The sequence below is a fragment of the Diceros bicornis genome, chromosome 4 (genome assembly GCF_020826845.1).
Source record: "Diceros bicornis minor isolate mBicDic1 chromosome 4, mDicBic1.mat.cur, whole genome shotgun sequence".
In the NCBI taxonomy this organism is placed as follows: Eukaryota; Metazoa; Chordata; class Mammalia; order Perissodactyla; family Rhinocerotidae; genus Diceros; species Diceros bicornis.
Genome location: NC_080743.1, coordinates 54,762,176 through 54,779,308, shown reverse-complemented (window position 1 = coordinate 54,779,308; position 17,133 = coordinate 54,762,176). Strand labels below are relative to the sequence as shown.

The following is a 17,133-nucleotide window of genomic DNA, read 5'->3' as shown; positions in this document are numbered from 1 at the left end:
ATAAGTATGGTAATTGTGAAAGGGAGAAAAGATACTGAAAAGACAAAGTTAAGGCCAGAAGAAATCTGAAGCCATGCTAGTATACCACAAGGGGGCAGTGAACACCAGCAATCTGGAGAGGTAGGAGCCTTAGCAGTCCGCTGTTTACTTCCTCTTTAAACATCACGCTGAGAGGGCTGCAGCCCTCGTGAGGAGAGGTGGGCTGGCCTCTTCCGCCTACCCTCTGCCTTCTCCTGCAGGGGTTGGCACCAACTCTCCTTATACTAGCAGCATGGCTGTCAGGGGACCAAGGCCAGAGGAAACAGACAGCACGAGAGGAAGCAGAGCAGCTGGTCTTCCTAGTGGTCAGATGCCCCCAGCTGTCCAGTCATGCCCGGGAGTGCCTGCTGAGGAGAGGGCAGGGATGGTGGTAGGGACTCCACCTGGAATCTCTTTTGAGTACTACAGGACAGTCGTTCTCAAACTTAGCAGGCATCAGAATCACCTGCAGGGCCGGCCCCGTGGCTTAGTGGTTAAGTGCACACGCTCCGCTGCTGGCGGCCCGGGTTCGGATCCAGACGCGCACCGACGCACCGCTTCTCCGGCCATGCTGAGGCTGCGTCCCACATACAGCAACTAGAAGGATGTGCAACTATGACATACAACTATCTACTGGGGCTTGGGGGGAAAAATAAATAAATAAAATTAAAAAAAAAGGAATCACCTGCAGAGCTTGTCAAACTAGACCACAGGCTCCAACTCTAATTTCCAATTCAGAAGATCTCAAGTAAGACCCAAGAATTTGCATTTTAAACAATTTCTAAGGTGATGTTGATGCTGCTGATCTGAAGACCACAATTTTGAGAACCGCTGCTGTAGGTATTTCTGGTTCTGTGCCTTTCTATCTCAACACTCCCCCACTCCCTCTTTTCTACCATCCACCTACTGCTTTACTTCTCCACCATCCCTGCACTAGCCTTCTTTAGGAAAACTAAAAGAAAGATAGAAAATGGGAATCAATGTTAGATTTGTATTAAGGATTCCTTTGGGCAAGGATTCCAGCACTCTAGTCCGGGTGATGGATGTTTCAGAAGCAGAATTTATTCCAAATACATACATGCTTCTTGGGGCCGGCCCAGTGGTGTAGTGGTTAAGTTCGCACGCTCTGCTTCGGCGGGTGGGGGTTCGTGGGTTCGGATGTGGGCATGGACCTATGCACGGCTAATCCAGCCATGCTGCGGTGGCGTCCCATATGTAAAGTAGAGGAAGACTGGCATAGATGTTAGCTCAGTAACAACCTTCCTCAAGCAAAAAGAGGAGGATTGGCAAAAGATGTTAGCTCAGGGCCAATCTTCCCTCACCAAAAAAAACAACAAAAAAAACACTCTTCCTCTCTTACTTAACAGTTGGGGGGCAGTTCAGTAAAGAGTAACAGATGCTTTTTCAATAGTAAGATCTTGCTTTGGGTCTCATAAAAATCGGGTAGGAAATGGTAGACATATTCCACTACATTTTAAAAAATTTCCTCACCTCAACTAGGCTACTTAAAAAAAAATTATAGTAAAATATACATAACATACAATTTACCATTTTAACCATTTAAGTGTACAGTTCAGTGGCATTAAGTACATTCACATTGTTGTGCAACTATCACCACTATCCATTTCCTGAAATTTTCTCTCTTCCCAAACTGAAACTCTGTACCCATTAAACAATAACTGCCCATTCCCCACTCCCAACCAGCCCCTGGCAACCACCATTCTACTCCTAGCCTACTTTATGACTCGGTTTCTCTTTCACTTAATAAAAGAGAGGGTCCACAGCTGACTAGTGGGATTGCTTCTATATATGCAGGCCTTCCTGCATATATGTGATTGAGTTTATTGTAAGAAAGGTAAGAGAAAATGGGGTTGGAAAAAGAAAGGAGGTGGAGACACAACTGGATAGGGGTTTTCATACTGGGCCTACTATCCACAGGCCTCAGCAGCCCTGCCATGGATCCGCCCGATTCTTTCGCATCAAGAAGTTGATCTTGCGAGCCATTTCCATGTTGTAGATTCGCCGGCAAGTTTCATAGCTTTCTCTCTGTCGCCGGCGGCAAGGCTTCTCATAGTACCGCCGTCGCTTAATGTCCTCAATGAGCCCATCCACGGTGAGGATTCTGTATAAAGGCAGGCAGTGGAGTTAGAAGCTTGGGCTCATTATTATTCTTTTCCAATTTCACAGATGGCCAGAAGTCAACTGACCAAACCATTGGTGTCCGTAAAAATGAAAGTGTGAAATGGTGGCAATATAGCATTAACTGCCTACTGAGAGAGGCTCCAAATAGGAATTTGTGGGGAATAAAAAAGCCATTAACTACATAGTCCTTGCTCTTGGGGAGTTTACAGTCAAGCTCATGTTCTCAAGCTTTTTTCTACCAAAGTACACCTGAGGAATAGGACACAGTCCCATAAGAACAGGGGCTCCCCATGACAGTGATTCTCAACCAAGGGGTCATTTCAGAATCTTCAAACGGGGTTAGTCACATTTGTAGTAGGAAAAAAATCACTACGGTTGATTCCTCCTTGGTCCTTAGTGCAGAATGTAGTTCTAGCCCTGATTTGTTTAAAAACGGATACCGCTGAAGTCTATAGGTCTGAGAAATCTCTGGGCATACCTAACATAGAGAAAGAAGAGGCCCTTATCACACCAGTGATACAAATGGAAGCATTAAAATAATAGCCTCGCCCGTCATTTTTCCATGGACCACATGCTCCAACCACACTACTTTGCTGACTACTCCCTGAACACACCCTAATACCAAGTTTTCACTACTATTGCTTCCTCAGCCTAGAATGCCACCCCCAACTCCCAGTTGCCAACCTTCTGACTGAAATTTTCCTCATCTTTTTGATACCAACCCAGATACCACTTCTCCTCAAAGGTTTCTCATCTTCTTAGAGAAAATCACTTATTTTATTTTATACCGATTTAGCAATTATGTCATCCTGCCATTCCATTAGTTATTTATACAAACATCTCCCTCATTAGACTGAAAATCCCTGAAGGCAGAAAACATGTTTTATTAATCTTTAAGTGTCCATAAAATTGAGCTTAATCTGTTTTTTTTCCTGCCCACCCAATTCCTTGTAATGCAGCTTCTCTTGTGGGATTCATAACACACCTAACTCAAATCCACCTTTTTTTTTTTGTGAGGAAGACCAACCCTGAGCTAATATCCGATGCCAATCCTCCTCTTTTTGCTGAGGAAGATTGGCCCTGGGGTAACATCCGTGCCCATCTTCCTCTACTTTATACGGGATGCCACCTCAGCATGGCTTGACAAGTGGTGTGTTGGTGCACGCCCAGGATCCGAACCTGCAGGCCCTGGGCTGCTGAAGCGGAGCGTGTGCACTTAACCGCTGCGCCACCAGGCCAGCCCCTCAAACCCACCTTTTTGGTCTCACTCAGCCAAAAAGACACTGGGGCTTATTCTATAACCTACCTAATCTCTAGGCTCCTGAGAGCTCTGGCTCCAATCTGTAACTTGTCTCTCCCTCTCAGCTCATCATCAATTGGTCCTGAGGAGGTCTGGAGGCACCTGCTGCTGCTGCTTTCCATTCCTAGCATTGTTTACATGGCCCCATTCTTGCTTACCCTGTCCTTTCATCACATGTAAAAAGTAAGTCACAAACACAATTAAAGACAAGGAGGTTAAGAGATGGCTATTATAATTGGAAGAAGGGGGACAGAAGAAGGAGGAAATACAAATAAGAGAAACCACCAGCTACTTCTGCCCAGTGGAAACCCCATTTATGGCTGCTATGTGATACCACAAAGCCCAAGATAACAACAACAGATTGAACATGAACTTGAAAAGACGGAGCTTTGGGTAAATTACAAATGTGAATAGACATAGGAACCATTGTCCTACGGGATCCTCTCCCAGGCTCTCACTGTTTAATATTAAGAATAATTTGCAGGCTACTAGAGAATCGTATTTGTATAGATCAGCTTGTCTAGGTTTTAGTGGCAAGGAGATGGGAAGCAAGGAAAATGCTATAAACTCCCAGAAGCATGAGAAGCAGATAATTTGGGTTCTGTTGGAGACATAGCCATGCCCAGAAATCATGTAGATCCAACACCAGAGTCTTACAATAGAGAAGCAGGGCATCAAAGACCAAAAGACTCAGTATCCTGGCCCACAAAGGGTCTCTTGCTGGCTTTCTTCCTGGATTTACCCTTAAATGTTGGTATCCCTCCAGATTCTGACTGTAAACCTCCTCCTTTACCAGTTCTACATGAGTTCCTTAACCTTTACCAGTGAGCCTCAATCCTAATGCACAATGAAATCATCTACTAACTGGTTTTTAAAAGGTGCTGATGCCTAGGCCCCGTTGCTCAGAGAGTCTGATTTAATTGGTCTAGAGTAGGGTTATGCACTGGAAATGTTTTAAAAGACCCCAAGTAATTCTTTTTTTTTTTTTTTTAAAGATTTTATTTATTTTTTCCCCCCAAAGCCCCAGTACATAGTTGCCCCCCAAAGCCCCAGTACATAGTTGTATGTCATAGCTGCACATCCTTCTAGTTGCTGTATGTGGGATGTGGCCTCAGCATGGCTGGAGAAGCCGTGCATCGGTGCGCGCCCGGGGTCTGAACCCGGGCCGCCAGCAGCGGAGCGTGTGCACTTAACCGCTAAGCCATGGGGCCGGCCCCAGACTCCAGGTAATTCTTTTTTTTTTTTTTTTGTGAGGAAGATCAGCCCTGAGCTAACATCCATGCTAATCCTCCTCTTTTTGCCGAGGAAGACCGGCTCTGAGCTAACATCTATTGCCAATCCTCCTCCTTTTTTCCCCCAAAGCCCCAGCAGATAGTTGTATGTCATAGTTGCACATCCTTCTAGTTGCTGTATGTGGGACGTGGCCTCAGCATGGCCAGAGAAGTGGTGCGTCGGTATGCACCCAGGATCCGAACCCGGGCTGCCAGTAACGGAGCGCGTGCACTTAACCGTTAAGCCACAGGGCCAGCCCAGACCCCAGGTAATTCTAACGTAGAGCCACAACTGAGAACTGACCCCAGAGACTGTTGACTCCTAAATCTTTATCTCTAGTCCCAATCTTATCTTAGAGCTAGCCTAATATTTCCAGGTGCCTCAAAGCCTACAAAAACCAAACTTACTGTCTCCTCCTAAAATCTATTCTTCCTCCTCTACATTCTCTGTTAATGGCATCACCAGTTACTCAAGCTAAAAACCTTAGCACGTTCCTGAACAAGGCCTTCTCCTTTACTTCCTACATCCAGTTACCATATCCTATAAATTCTATAAGCTGAAAGAGTTCTTATATCTCCTCCTTCTCTCCTTTCCTACAGCCACAGCTCTAATTATGGTCCTTATCATCTTGTACCTGGACTACTGAAATAATCATCTAAGTGGTCATTTAATCAATAAGTATTTATGGAATCCCAACTCTGTACCAGACACTGTGTTAAATGCTGAAGACAGAAAACAAACCTAGAAAGGCTAGCCCCGTAGCCTCGTGGTTAAGTTTGGTGCACTCTGCTTTGGCGGCCTGGGTTCCATTCCCAGGTGCAGACCTACACCACTCATCTGTTAGTGGCCATGCTGTGAAGGCGTCCCACATACAAAATAGAAGAAGACTGGCACAGATGTTAGCTCAGGGCGAATCTCCCTCAAGCAAAAGGAGGAAGATCGGCAACGGATGTTAGCTCAGGGCAAATCTTCAGCCAAAAAAAAAAAAAAACAAGGAAAACAAACCTAGACAGGGTTCCCTACCCTTGTGATCTAGTGGAGAAGAGGATTATATAAGAATTACAATAGAGTGTGATATGTTCAAAGATAAGAGAAACATTGTTACGAAGCACACAGGAGAGGCATTTAATCTGGACTTGAGGATGAGAAGGTGGTTATGAAGGCTTCCTAAAGGACAACTTAATTTGAATTGTGAAGGGTAAGTAGGCCGCCCTATTTCCATTCTGCTTCCCTACACCAATTACTGTCTTAAAACATAAACTGGTGGGCCGGCCCGGTGGCACATGCAGTTAAGTGCGCACACTCCACTGTGGCGACCCGGGGTTCGCTGGTTCGGATCCTGGCACACACCGACGCACCGCTTGTCAAGCCATGCTGTGGTGGCATCCCATATAAAGTGGAGGAAGATGGGCATGGATGTTAGCCCAGGGCCAGTCTTCTTCAGCAAAAAGAGGAGGATTGGCAGATGTTAGCTCAGTGCAGATCTTCCTCAAAAAAAAAAAAAACATAAATTGGATCATGTCACTCTGATGCTAAAAAATCTTTCCCAATATCCAGAATAGTCTAAGCCAGTGGTTCCCAGACTTGTCTGCACATTATAGTCACTTGGGGATCTTTTAAAAATTTCAAACCCTAGGCCACACTCCAGACCAATTAAATTATAAGGGTGGAGGGACAGGGGCAGGGTTTTGTAAGTTCCCCAAGTGATTCCAACATGCGGATCAATTTGGGAATCACTAATCTAAGCTCAAAGCCTCAAACAACTGAGCTTCATCCTCTCTTTCTAGCTTTACCTTTAATAACTTGCCCTATAAAGCCTATGCCCTAGTCACACTGAACTAGGAGCAGTTCTCCAAACATACTACATATCGATTTTTTACCTTTGCTCATGATGTTCTTTACTTGGAATATCATTCCTTTCTTTTTCTGTTTTATGAAATGTTATTTATTCTTCAAAGGCCCAAATCAATGGTTGCCATGTCTGTAAACTGGTCCAGGTGAAATTAATCACTCCTTTCCTCTGTTCCCAAAGCACAGTGCTTCTCAAACTTTAGCACCCAGCAGTCACCTGGAAAACTTGTTAAAACACCAACTGCTGTGCCACCTCCAGTTTCTGATTCCATAGGTCTAGGGTGGAACCCAAGAATTTGCATTTCTAACAAGTTCCCAAGTGAAGTTGCTACTGATAGTCCAGGGAGAACCAATGTCATAGCACACTGTTAATGCTTCTTTTAAAGGACTGACCAAACAGTATTATATTTAACCACGTTTTGTTTATTTTTTTAATCTCCCTTACTGGGTCGTGTGCTTTCTAAGGTTAGAGATTAAGTCTTTATTCATTTTTGCATTTAACATAATGTGTGGCAAAGAGCAAATTATCAGTAAATGGCCACAGCTCAAGGGATTAAGTGACTTATAGTAGACAGCTCTTGGGAACATTAGCTCATAAAGCCTCAATAATATTACTTACTAAGATGCCACATTAGGGTTTAGATAGCATTTTCACATCCATGATCCTAATTACAGTCCTATGAAATTGACTAAGCAGGTAATGTCATCTTTTCACAGATTAGGAAACTGAAGTTTAGAGAGGCTGATCTGCACAAGATCACAAAATGGGGCCGGAAGTAGAATCTGGGTCTTTAGTGCAGTGTTCTACAATAGCATTCTGCTTCTCAGACATAAACCACCAATGTTCAGAAGACAAATTATTGCAATGCCCATGGTCAAAGGAGACAATGAGGGAGGAAACAGCTGGGCTAGGCTCCTCAATTAGAGTAAAGAGATGGAAGCCAAGAAGACGTGGCACACTGAGTGAAAGGAGTGATCCAAACATCTATGTATTTACTTCTGCCTAGACTTTGTTTCTTGCTGTTTAATGACGGCCATTTTTTGGACTAGAGACTAGTATATCAGAGAAAAAAACAGAAGAAAGTCCCTGAAAGAAAAAGATAAGATTGCATATGTAATATAAAAAGGACAAGGAGAATGGATTTGAGGAGAGACTATAAAAAGAACAGAGACCCTGGAAATGACTTCACCCAGGAAATGGATCTTACTGGAATGACAAAGACAGTTTAAAAGTAGGATAAAAGAAAACTGCAACGGGAGGAAGGAATTTAGACACACATTCAGGTATCCTACTGGAGTTTCAAAAGCATTTTGAAACAGAAGTGATCCCCTTACCAAGTAAATGCCTGTGTGGTCAGGCAAAAAAGCAAGACAAGAAAAAAGTAACAAAATATGAGTGGAGGAGGGAAAGAATGAAAAGATTGGTGGCTTCCAACATAATGGAATTGCTAAATGGTGTTCCCTGATGGTTCTAACTACTCCCAAAACACAGACCAATACATTTCAAGATACCAATACATACCAAGATACTCCCTTACTCTGCACTTGCTAGTTATCCTAAAAAAAGCACAGATTATCTTCTAATGCTCCATAGATCCTACAGTAGAGGCATCTACTCAATTCATTTCTAATAAAAAAGGATGCAAGAAGAGCTTTGTAGAACTCATTAAGTAAACAGAGAGGGTGTTACTAATGATGCTTCCACTTCCAAAGGCAGTTCAAGGACTAACAGACCAAGAGCTGTAAAGTAAACAGATAAGCCGGGAGTTTGGGTGACCGGCAACCTAACACAGAAGGAGAAATCAGCTGCCAGTTTTAGTGCAAGTCAATGGGTTATGTAAAAGGAGCACAGCTGCCTGGGCTGGGAAAGATTGTGGGTGGCAGACTCACATGTCAGTGTAGCCAGCCTACGTCAGACAAACATGTATGCAGAAGGACTCAATGGGCCCAGAGATTGCCTACCAGGAATAAAAAAGGGTCAACCGGGCACACTTCCAGTGTGCTTGCCTTTCCTTGCTCAGGGGCCAGCCAATCATGCAAGGCTTCCCAGCAACCCCCACCTCTCCTGCTCCTCATCCCAGGGCACCAGCGAGGGCTCTTGGTTATGTAGCAAGCATTTTGTGGCAGTCTCATGGGGCAGACCCATAGGCTGTTTCCTCTGTAAGACTATCTCTGTGCTCCAAACAAGCTAAAGCTTTAACCATCTACCTCTCCTCCTTACTGTTGTAATTAGAACATAGAACATGCAACTTAGTTTAAACTACCAACTATCACAAAGCTGAGAGAGAAAGGGAGAAGCATGGAATATAAGAAAGATATACAGAAAAGGTAGCCAGAAAGAGGACATTAGGGAAAAGCAGAGAAAAAGAAGAAAAGTGTGTCAGAAAATACTCTGCTTGATAGACAGGAAGACTGGGACACTCCAGAAGCAGACTGCTTATATCTGCATGCTTAAAAGTCCTTGCCTAGAAAATCATTCTAAAAGCAAAATATTTGTTCACTTTTTTTCTGAGGCTAATATACAATTTATGGGATATATATCTAACACTCCAAGATAAAAGGAATAGAAATGCAGCTTCCTAAAGAGTACATCTAAATTGACAAAATAAGTATTCTCCCCAAAGATTATAAAAATCACTCCCATAATACTTGCCCCAAGCTGGCTCCTTCCAACCATATCCACTTCTTGCACTGCTTCCCTAGATAATCCCAGCCACAAAGTTTGAATTTTCCAAATTCATAAGGAAGCCTAAAAGAGTTCATCACATCTCAGGCCCTGAGTCTCTGGGACTTGAATCTCTTCATTTATTTTTCTGTCTAACCACTCCTTTCTGATCAAATTCTTTTATTTTCAAGCAATGTAAATTGTTTTTCCCCAAAACGTATTCCTACATTGGTGTTTTAATTCCTTAAGTGAAGAGAAAGTAATGCCATGTTTCCTAGCTAGGATACCTGACAGAGTGCCAAGGGTACTATCCAGAGACATCTGATGCATCTGCTTGGAGCATCAATTTTAACTTGAGTAGGGGTAGGAGTGCTAGCTCTAAAACAGATGTAATAGCAACAAATACAAAGATCACCTAAAACTGTAATTAAAAAAAGAGAGACTTGGTGGGCCGGCCCGGTGGTGCAAGCAGTTAACTGCGCGCACTCCGCTGCAGTGGCCCGGGGTTCGCCGGTTCGGATCCCAGGCTCACAATGATGCACCGCTTGTTAAGCCATGCTGTGGTGGTGTCCCATATAAAGTAGAGGAAGATCGCCACGGATGTTAGCCCAGGGCCAGTCTTCCACAGCAAAAAAGAGGAGGATTGGCATTGGATGTTAGCTCAGGGCTGGTTTTCCTCAAAAAAAAAAAAAAGAGAGAGACTTCAAAGAAATTCCATGTTTGCTTGTAGTGGCAGAACCCCTATAGTTCTCCACTCTTCTCTAGCTGTTAAGGACACTTCAGTGGAAAGGTTTGACAAACACTAAAGTAAGGGATTGACAGAAGATAAAGGAACATTTACATTCATTAAGTAGACATTTATTGAGAGCTTTCTATGTGCCAGACACTTTGGTAAATACAAGGGATATACAAATGAAAAAGCATAGGTCTCTGCCCTTAAGAAGCCTATTACAATCCTGGCTGAATATTAAAATCTCATGGGACATTTTTTAAAATACTGCTGGTCAGATGCCACCACCCAAAGACTCTGCTTTAGTCTCAGGTTGGGCCCTAGTAGCAAGAATTTTTTTTTAAAAGGGTCTCCAGGTGATTCTAATTGGCAGCCAGGGTTGAAAATCACAGGTTTCACACATGTGGTTAGACTCCTGCTACTTCTGACTAAAACCAGCACTTCTACCCAGGAATAAAGTATGTATAAAGTGCCACTCACGTATAAAAAGAGATTCTTAAAAGAAGTATAAGGCTGTTGTTTAAAAAAAGGAGAAAAAAAGTAAAGAGAGAAAGAGAGAAAAAAAGAGAAGAAGAGAGAGAGAGAAAGAAAGAAAAAAAAAGAAAGAAATTAATTTAGAGATATTTGATAACAGATTCCTAAAAGCAAGGTCTGAGAAAGCAGCAGGCCAGGCCAGGCAGCAGAAGGTATCCAAACATGCCTCACCTTCTGCCATTTACTTATTCTTTCCTCACCTACCACCCACTTGCACCTGGGATCAGGAATGATATTTAGATAAAATTTAAAAAAAGAAAAACTCTAATGTTGATTAAATTAAAAAAGATATTAGCTAAATAAGGATTTTGGAAGAGGCAGATATAGAGAGGTTTGGTTCTAAGTTAATTAGAACAATCCCAGACAAAGAAACAGAAAGTCTTCTCTCAGAAGGTGGAGTTGGCCTTGTGCTTTCCGAAAACCTGGCATCAACGGAGAGATGATCAACTCCTTCAGGCAGGAAATTAGAAGTATTTTGTTTTTCAGGTTTTAAATTTTTGTCAGTGGAAATGGGGGATGAAGGAGCAGTACATATGGAGGGAATAAATGCTGTTATTTCAAAATGAGATTAGCAACAGGCTAAACAGAAGGAGCCTTGGTTAGAAAGAATCACTGTCTATAAGAAAAATCATTCCAATACCAGTAGCAAACTGGATCCTCATGACAAAATAAAGCTTAATTATTTTCTCATTTTTTCATCTCCAGGCCACCAGGAGCATAACCTGATGATCAAGGAAGATAGGAGAAAAAACAGCTAAAGCAAACTCTCAATCTCTAAAAATAAATAAATAAACAAATCACCCACAAAGCAAAACCAAAGGGTAAAAAGTTCCTTAGAGTGACTTCCAAATTATAATAGCTAACATATAATGCCTACTATGTTCCAAGCACAATTCTAAGCAATTTAATTATATTAACTAACTTAATCCTCACATCTACTTTATGAGGTGGGTACTATTATTAGTTCCACTTTACAAATGAAGAAACTGAGGGAGACAGATATGAAGTAGCTTACCAGAGATCATGAGGCTAATAAGTGCCAGAGCTGGGATCTGAACCAGGCAGTCTGCTTCCAAGTCTGAAGCACTTAACCACTAGGTCAGGCTGCCTCATTTACGTGAGAAAACTATTTTCAGGCCATGGTTTTGGTCAAAAGTATTAAAGTTGTAGCTACTTTCTTGATACAATTATAAGAAATCGTTCAAGGAACAATGCTGCACTGCAAATTGTTTTTTAGTTCTTTGTCAAAGTAGTTTATTTCCTAAAAGCAATTCTTGCTATTGTGTTCTTTGCACTTTAGGAATAGGGGAGGTGAGAGGAGCTAAAGCTGAGCTTTTACAAATTTGTTTTACCATCAAGTACCAGCTGCCCTTTGATATCCCTCAATAATACAAACATCTCAATCACCCTGGCTAGAAGAACCACCAAATCCACCAAAATAAGTCATACAGAAAAAGACTTAGAGGGAAAGGTCAGAAAAAGGGTGAATTAAACTCCAAGACTTTCTTTTCTCAAATTCTGCATTTCATCTCACTAGCTAATCCACTAAAGAGTCTGTAAAGACATTCATTTTATGCTTCCAATTTAAAGGTAGAGAAAGGTGATTAGACATCTCAACTCTCTCACAGACACCTCACTAGAAGGTCTGAAATAGGAGCGAGTTGGGAATGAGCAGCAATAGAAAAAAAATGAAATAGGGTCATTTTACCACGAAGTACTTAACTGATAATCTTTACTCTCAATGTAAGTGACAATGCAGAGGGAACAGCTTCTGCCCAAGGATATGACTGGCAGGCACAGACACAAAAAGAGGTAATGGGGCTGACCCAAGACCAGATCCTTTTAAAATATACACAAACCATGCTGAGCCTGCAACTGCTTCTCAAGTATGTAGCTTCTGACAGTATCTTTGCCCTCATTTACTATGGTCTTCTGCCATCCAGCCCTCCATACCTAGAACTCTTTGCTTCGCTAAGAACTAGATTCTCTTTCATTTACCCTCTTAGTTCTCAAGAACTCCACCAATATTTAAACACAATCAAATAAGAGTCCTTAACTGGAAAATGACTGCCATAGGTCTCTCCATCTCCAGAGAAACTAGTAAATAATCTAGTAACATACAGCAAAGAACACTGCACTAGAAAGATGTTTTATGCTCCTCTCCACCAATCAATAATGTGTGACCCAAGAGATATAATTAATTTTCCTAGGCTTCCTTTACTTGTGAAATAAAGCTACTCCCTTACTAGCCTTAAGGCCAGCTCATATAATCTCTTAAGATCTTTTTCATACAATTCTTTGATAATTCAACTCAACAAGCATTTGCTTCCCCAAACTCTGCCTCATACTGGGGAGAGAAAAGGATGAATGAAGCACGCCAGAAAGTCAAAATCCTTACAATTGGTGATAAGGGAAGGCTAAGGAACTATCTGCTTGAGAAACTCTGGTAGTAAGGCATTCTTTACTAGGGCCATTCTAAATCTCTTAGGCCAGCATTCAAAACCTTCCAATACAGCTCCTCCACTCCAGTCAGTTCATTTCCATCTCTATGTTTTTGCTTATGCTGTAATCTTTCTCTAAACCTGTAATGCTTTTCCACCTCTTGCTTGCTTCTCCAAGATCCCAAATCTGAATTCATCTCTTCCACTGGCCTTGTCCCACACCAATCCCTCCCTCAGCTTTCTGTTTATCATGTACTATGTTCCTGCTTCCTAACAACTTCATATCTTCATTTTCCCTTTTGCTCTTTTTTAAGTCTTGGACAGAATTCAGGTTCATCATCAAAGGGATGATTGCTAATGAATAAGCTTCATACAGTTAGGTTTTGGGAAGAGCTTCATTTTTAAGACACTAAGCTGAGGGGCTAAGTTTCAAGAGACTGTGAACACCTGGGCTGGCAGTGGTTTGAGAACAATCTATGGCAGGGGAAGGGAGAGAATAATAACCACCGCACTTCCCAAGAAAGCTGGTCTAGGGACGGCTCTGGTCCCATAAGTTACCTGTTTAGGGTCCTGTATGCACCCTCCACATTCCCTTCCTGTACCATCACAGTCCTGGCAATGAACTTCAGATGTTTTGCCATGACCTTGGATTTAAGTCTTCACTCTGCAGGACCTAAAGGATGATGGAGAGAGGAGGAGGAAAGTATAGAGGCCAGGTAAGAAAGAGAAACACAACAGAATACACACTCTTCCGCGTGGCTTATTCAAGGTCTGGAAACGCAACGTGTTCAGGAACATGAAAGACAGGGGCACGTGGAAGTCCTCACATCCTAAAAAGTACACGCGAATCGTCATCAAGTCTCCCTCGTTCTCTTTGCTAATACAAACCTTACCACAGGGAAGAAAAGGGATAGTAGGAGGCCGTCACCACGGAGATTTACGTGGCCGGGCAAGGGAGGACCGGGACATTCCGCAGGGCCTCCCCCCAATTACCCCTCAAGACCCCAGGGGGCTGTAGAGTGGGAGTTGGGAACCGAGTCTTTCTCGGTCTTCACGAAAGAGGCAACTGCGCGCAACCCTAACCCTCCCGCCACAGCCGCCAGCCCTTCCCCACCTGCAGCACAGGTTCCTCACCCCGCGCCCCCAGGACGCAGCCGACGCGGCGCCCGCTAGCGACCGGAAGCGGAAACTACGTAACCTCCAGCGGCGGGCAAAGAAACCCGGGCTGAAAGGAGAAAGCTACGCGGAAACCATGGCAACGTTTTTCCGGGCCGGGGTTGACGGGCTTTCCATCCCTCAAGCTCCCCATCCCCAGGGCCTGGACTCAACACCTGACGAAGCAAAATACTCCTTGCCTTAAATTCCCCCAAAACAGGTTCCTCGCCATCTTATGGAGTCGTCGTCTTCAGCCTCTGAGAAGGTCAGGCCGACATCATACCCCTTAATCCTGTTAAATCTGTAATAGATATTTAAGCCATTTCTTTTTCTGGAAGGAAAATGAGAGAAATAGGTGAAGTTTCCTGAGCATGCTTCCTGTTCTCTCTTCGCAAAGGACACAGATTCTTTGATATCTGCTCTCCGGATGAAAACAGCTTCACACCCCTTAGTTGCATAAAAACTAAGGAAAAGAAATGAAATGAACATACTGTGAGTTTCCTACGACATCATCTTCCCAGCCGTTTCACTAAATAAAGTGAGGTCACTAAATAATTGGGAAACATCAGCAAGATTTAGAATCGAAGACGCTTTTGTAAGTCGGCTTCTAACCCATTTGCCTCATCAGACCTAGTAGAAATATCTTTTTTATTTCTTCCTCACTGTGGAGACAGCCTTCCTTTTATTTTATTAACATATCCATTTATGGTTATTCACGTAAGTTCAGATCTACTGGCTACTGGAAAACTTTTTGAGTAGGGAAAAGGCTCAAAAGAAGAAAGCAGGTCCCAAGCAGGTGCGTGTAGTAAGGTTCTTTGAGTACCTCCCCTAAAACACACAGGCACATACACACACACAGATGCATCCTCATCAATTATGCTAATAGAACACACACAAAAATGAAGCCAGCTTCAGAGTAAGCCAGGTTCAAAGTACCAAAATAGAGCTAGACTGGGACACCATTATGCTTATCAGCAAACTTATTGAATGCCTACTCTGTGTTAGGTACCGTTCCAGTGCCTCTTGGACCTCCAGAGGACAGTAGGTAGATATAAAAGATAAACAGTAAAACAAGGTAACATATGATAAATGCAAAATAGATAGGCAACAGCATAATATAATAGAAAAGCACTGGATTAGAAGTCAGGAGATCTAGATTCTATCTAAATTCTGATGCTTATCAAGCATATGACCTTGAACAAGTCACTTAAACCAGGAATCTGCAAACTACTGCCTACAGGTCAAATCCAGCTCCACTCTGTTTTTGTAAAGAAAACTGCTGTGCTCATTTGTTCATATATTAGGTATGGTTGCTTTGAGCTACAATGGCAGAGTTGGATAGTTGCAACAGAGATATATGGCCCTTGAAGCCTAAAATATTTACTATCTGGCTCTTTCTGACCTCTGGCTTAAACTCTCAGTCTAGTTCCTCATCTGTAAAATGGGACTGATATCTGCCCTCAATCACACAAAATTTGTCATGGGAATCAAATGGGATATAATATAAAAATATTTTGAAAGAAAGGAAAGGGAAAAATAACATTTTTGAGAACCTACTATATACCGAACCTTGTACTAGGTGTTTTATGTACATAATCTCATTTGATAAAGGGTCAGAGACTGAGCCTATATGTCATGTTTAATAGAGAGAATAACTGGGAGACGGACTTGAGTTAGTCATTGAAAGAAGGGTAGGGTTTGGTTAACAGAAGCAGGAAAGGCTGGGCAAGGTGAACAGCATGAACATGAATTTAGAGGCAAAAAGGCTTACAGTGTTCAGGGAAAATAAACTGGAACAGAGGGATCCTGCAGGGGAGCAGAGGGAGAAAGAGAGACCTTGACTAAAGGTTTTGGACTTTTTTTCTCAAAGCACTGGGGAGCCATTGAAGGATTTGAATAGGGAATGACATGCAAAGCACTGTTTTAGGAAAATTAATCTGGTTATCAGTGAGAAGGGATTAGAGGTAAGAGAGGCTATTGCTACCATCAAAGTTTAGACCAGAGAGGTGGCAACAGAGTGGATAGGAAGAAATGAATTTTAAGAGACATTCCAGATACAGAATAAAAAGCATTTGGTGACTGAATGGCACTAAGTTTTAAGCCTAGTTATCTAGAAAAATGATGTTACCATAGATAGCACTAACAGAAGAAAAAGAGACTGCAAAAAGGCAGAACAGGACATCTTTAAAGGAAAGATAATATTTTGATTGGTGAGCACTGGAAAAAGCACCAGACTGGAAACCAAGAGTTGTGTACCGCACATTATGTTGTCTTGCCCAAGCCACCCAAGTTTCCTCATCTATAAAATGAGGATGTAGAATTAGATACAAAAGGTACCTCTTGGCTCTAAAATGCTGAAATTTTCAATAAGTTTTAAGTGTTAGTAATATGTAAATAGAACTGTCCAGCAGAAATTTAGACAATCAGTATGTCAGCACAGGGGAAAGATTGGGACTGAAGATGAGGCTTCGGCAGTCTTCTAAGTTGAGGCAATAATTAAAGCCATGAAAGAAGATAAAAGCTTTAAGTGAAAGAATGTAGTCAGAGAAGAGTCAGGGCCAAGGACAGCCTAGGGGAACACCCACACGCTGGAGTGGGCAGACGTGGGGCCATTAAGAGATACAGAAGTTGCTGCCAGATAGGTAAGAGGAGAATTAGGATAATGTGCTGTCACGGGATCCAAGGGAGGAGAGTTTCAGTAGGCAGCATCACGAATGTCAAATGATACAGAGAACGTGAAGTACATAGCCTTTTTAAAGGCCCCTGGATCTAGCTATTGATTGGGTGGAAGCCACATTATAATACTCTAATTCTGTGAGATCATTAATGATTTAGGAAGGTGCAGTAGAGTGATAGCAAGCTAGGCTGCAAGAGGTTAAGGATTGAGTGGTAGGAACTCTTTCAGAAAGAATATGATTAGACTACTCTGTCAAGAATTATGGAGAAAAGACGAGAAAGAGGACAATCAGGCTCAAGAGATGTTTTTAAGAAGGGGGGACCTGATCACACTTGTAGGAGGAATAAA

The 17,133-nt window shown here is 42.5% G+C and overlaps 1 protein-coding gene across 1 annotated transcript; it reads right to left on the bottom strand.

The window, feature by feature from the left end:
• Positions 1 to 1,807: 1,807 nt before the first annotated feature.
• MRPS21 (mitochondrial ribosomal protein S21) lies at positions 1,808 to 14,130 on the bottom strand. Its single transcript, XM_058539039.1, has 3 exons — positions 14,068 to 14,130; positions 13,512 to 13,626; positions 1,808 to 2,140 (listed from the first exon to the last, which is right to left on the bottom strand). The coding sequence occupies exons 2-3, from the start codon at positions 13,592 to 13,594 to the stop codon at positions 1,960 to 1,962; spliced, it is 264 nt and encodes an 87-aa protein (XP_058395022.1). The 5' UTR covers positions 13,595 to 13,626; positions 14,068 to 14,130; the 3' UTR covers positions 1,808 to 1,959.
• Between the last annotated feature and the right edge of the window lie 3,003 nt (positions 14,131 to 17,133).

Coding starts and splice junctions, on each gene's coding strand:
- MRPS21 (XM_058539039.1), bottom strand. CDS start 13,594: ATGGCAAAACATCTGAAGTTCATTGCCAGGACTGTGATGGTACAGGAA. Junction 2,141..13,511: donor GCATACAGGACCCTAAACAG/GTAACTTATGGG, acceptor GCCTTTATACAG/AATCCTCACCGTGGATGGGC.